This window comes from Teleopsis dalmanni, chromosome 1 (assembly GCF_002237135.1).
Source record: "Teleopsis dalmanni isolate 2A chromosome 1, ASM223713v2, whole genome shotgun sequence".
Taxonomy (NCBI): domain Eukaryota; kingdom Metazoa; phylum Arthropoda; class Insecta; order Diptera; family Diopsidae; genus Teleopsis; species Teleopsis dalmanni.
Window position 1 is genome coordinate 59,385,672 of NC_051846.1, and position 3,081 is coordinate 59,388,752.

Consider the following 3,081-nt stretch of genomic DNA (forward strand, 5'->3'; position numbering starts at 1 on the left):
AGACATAAGTTCAAAAGTTCTTAAAATATGTAAGTGTATAAACATTTTTCTTTAAACATTTTATGTGCTTTCTTTTTATATACCTAAAATAATAGAGATTTTAAAAAAATGTAAAATTCTGTCAAGTTACCGTACTCAAGTAAGTCCAGTCCAGTGATAATCATTAAATAAGCGTTCTTTAAAAAGAAGATCTACGACATGTAAACTCTAAAACTATCGATGAAGATTGATTTTCTTTCAAAGTCATCCGTTTACGAATCCATTTACATTGTTTGTCAATCCTTAAAAACATTTTGAAATGTAATTTGAAATTTCATATTTCATGTAGGAAATATCAGGATCTTTAAAGATACAATTTTTACTCGCAAACCAGAAGTTTTGTATAATTAATCTAAGCGTTTTTTTGAAAGAAATTGTTATAGTACTTCCTTATTTAAATTATAATACAAGCTGTGTCCCAGCTTGTATTCTAAAGATTAGTGCTATAATAGCTTTGTATCAAAGAATATTATAAGAGAACTTACTAAGAACTAAGACTCAGTTCAAATCAAACCACTCTTTGTTAATGTGATGAATCTGATAATCAGATTAAATGCAGTATACACAAATACTTAAATTAGGTACTTATAGGAATAGTACTTTAGAAATGATAGAGGAAGAGCCGTTTGAGATTTCCATATATATATATAAGAATATATATAGCTGTTTTTAGAAAACACAATTATCATGAGATGAACTGATTCATAAAAAGATTTATGAAACCTTAACACCATTATAATCAGTTGATTGGACCATATAATTATAACTTCAGGAGAAAATGGAACAGAAGACATTTGAATATGATACCTGGAGATCACGGAAAATAAATGAGGTGTATCGCAGGCTTGAAATATGATATAAAGATATTATGGATACAGATTTGGATAATAATAATAAAAAATAGAGTTAGAAGATTGTTTTAACTAAAGGTCAGCAGATCTAGGTCCATCTTATGTGAGAAAATTAGTTTTAGTTAGTATATTAGATATAATACTGTAATTAGTGTTTGTGGACTATGATGATATATAGTTGTATTGTATTGCATACAGTTTAGATGCAGATATGAATTAGTTTTTGAAAATGGTGAGATGTTATACACTTTGTATATTGCAGAAGCGAGTTTTTAGACATTGTGCTATTATATATCCGAATGTTTTCTATATTTTAATGTTATGCTGATTTTAACTGAATTTACTGTAAGTCAATTTACGAATACACTGTGCGGTACTACATCCCGTCTTAATCATAATAACGAAGGTGTTGAATAGATCAAAGGATATAGTATGAAAACCACGTTTAAGATGATAATGTATATCATAATGAAAATGTAATAAAATACTTTTTAAAATAGATGAAACACGTTGGACATATTCAAGTTTTTGTCAAAACTAGGTATTATAAGAAATTAAAAAAGGCAGTTTCAAAGTTTGACCTGGTGTAGTTTGATATAACTTGGTTGTGTATTATTCTGGACGTGTGCGACTTAGGCTAAGTTGATGCTAAACCAAATGGGAGATTTTTTGGGATTTTTTGCACTGCACACATTTAGCCATTTATCAACTCATTTAGAACGCAACTTATCCTAACTCGCACACGTCCTCTATGTTAAGGAAGGGGTTAATTTTACATATGGAGTTGTGTATATATTAATATTGAATAGAAATATTTCTGATATATTTAAAAATTGTAATTCTATTTACTTTTTTATTGTTTGCTGTATGAGTCATCAAAAAATTCGAACAATTGTCTAAATTCACTAAAACACACTATCTAATAATTGCATTAAAACTATGAATATTCATGGAGCAAATACAACAATAGAAATTGATGAACAAAACGTCAAAAAGAAAAATCATTGATTGATAGTTTTTAAATCCAAACCAATATTTGTGAATTCTAAATATTTCGGTTTAAAAAAAATAAACTGAGTATAAAATACACATATGGATGAGTGTGCAGACATGATTTAATGTATTTGCCAAATTTTGGTTTTCCGCTAAAACTGCAAAAACAGACATACGAGAAATCCAATAAAAAATGGGAAAAAGTCATTTTAGCAATGACAGTCAAAATTTGGTAAATGCGGCTTTTTGCTTCAAATTCATTTGCGATGAAAAATGATGCCAACATAATTGGACACAAAGAGGAAAAAAGGTAACTGGAAACTAAAAATTTTGATAAAAAGTGGGGTAACAAAAAATTGATCATACATCATAATAGTCATTACAACGACTGCCTTTAACCAATTTTGTGTCAAAAGTAAGTCGAACAAAGTAAAACTGCTGCTGATTGCAATAACACAATAACATAAGAGAATTCTGTTGACAAAAGGACACCCTCTCCTAACGCTCAGAATTTATCAGCTTTCACCCTTTTGACATCATTAAAAAATTGAAGAAAAAAACACTTTAAATCGCAGAGTTACAACACAAAACATCAAATGGTAGACAATGTTAATATACTTTGCAATGCGCTTCATAGTTGAAATATCACAATGCGATGTCCACAACATAGCACTCAATTAATGTTTTTTATGTAACGAATTGTTGCACAACAAAAGGATTCGTTCTACACAATTCAATTGCCACATTGGGTTTAAACTGAAAAAAAGACATGTCAGAAATTATCGAAATATATCACAGTAATAACGTAGTGACATTTCGTTAAGGTATCATTTTTCAATTTGGATAGTCCAATGATATTAAAAAATATAAGAGGATATTGTTTTGTCAGTTCGTGGCAAATAAAGGATTTTCATACAATAACACTGCGGGACATCACATTTCGGTTTAATTATGAGTTTTTATTGGTTCTTCTTCATAAGCACGGACAATGCACAGTTCACAACTTGTTTCAATTCGAGAAAAATCATTTTAATGGTCATTTATTGAAAAACGATACTTCAATTTAAAAAATTATTAAGAGTTTTGTTAAAATATAATTCCACAATTTTTATTATTCAACTGAAAAACAATCGTGAATGTCACTCAATGATGTGGCTTTCATTCTGAAACTTGTTGAAGTTGTTAATATTTTTGCAGT

At 28.7% G+C, this 3,081-nt stretch overlaps 1 protein-coding gene across 1 annotated transcript in view; it reads left to right on the forward strand.

Annotated features, from left to right (window-relative positions):
- The first annotated feature begins 2,076 nt into the window (after positions 1-2,076).
- The window catches only part of LOC119682101 (nuclear hormone receptor FTZ-F1-like), a 2,300-nt gene continuing 1,295 nt past the window's right edge, over positions 2,077-3,081 (forward strand). The window contains exon 1 of the mRNA XM_038095458.1: positions 2,077-2,115. Coding sequence (XP_037951386.1) covers positions 2,077-2,115 — 39 coding nt within the window. The remainder of the gene's footprint in view (positions 2,116-3,081) is intronic.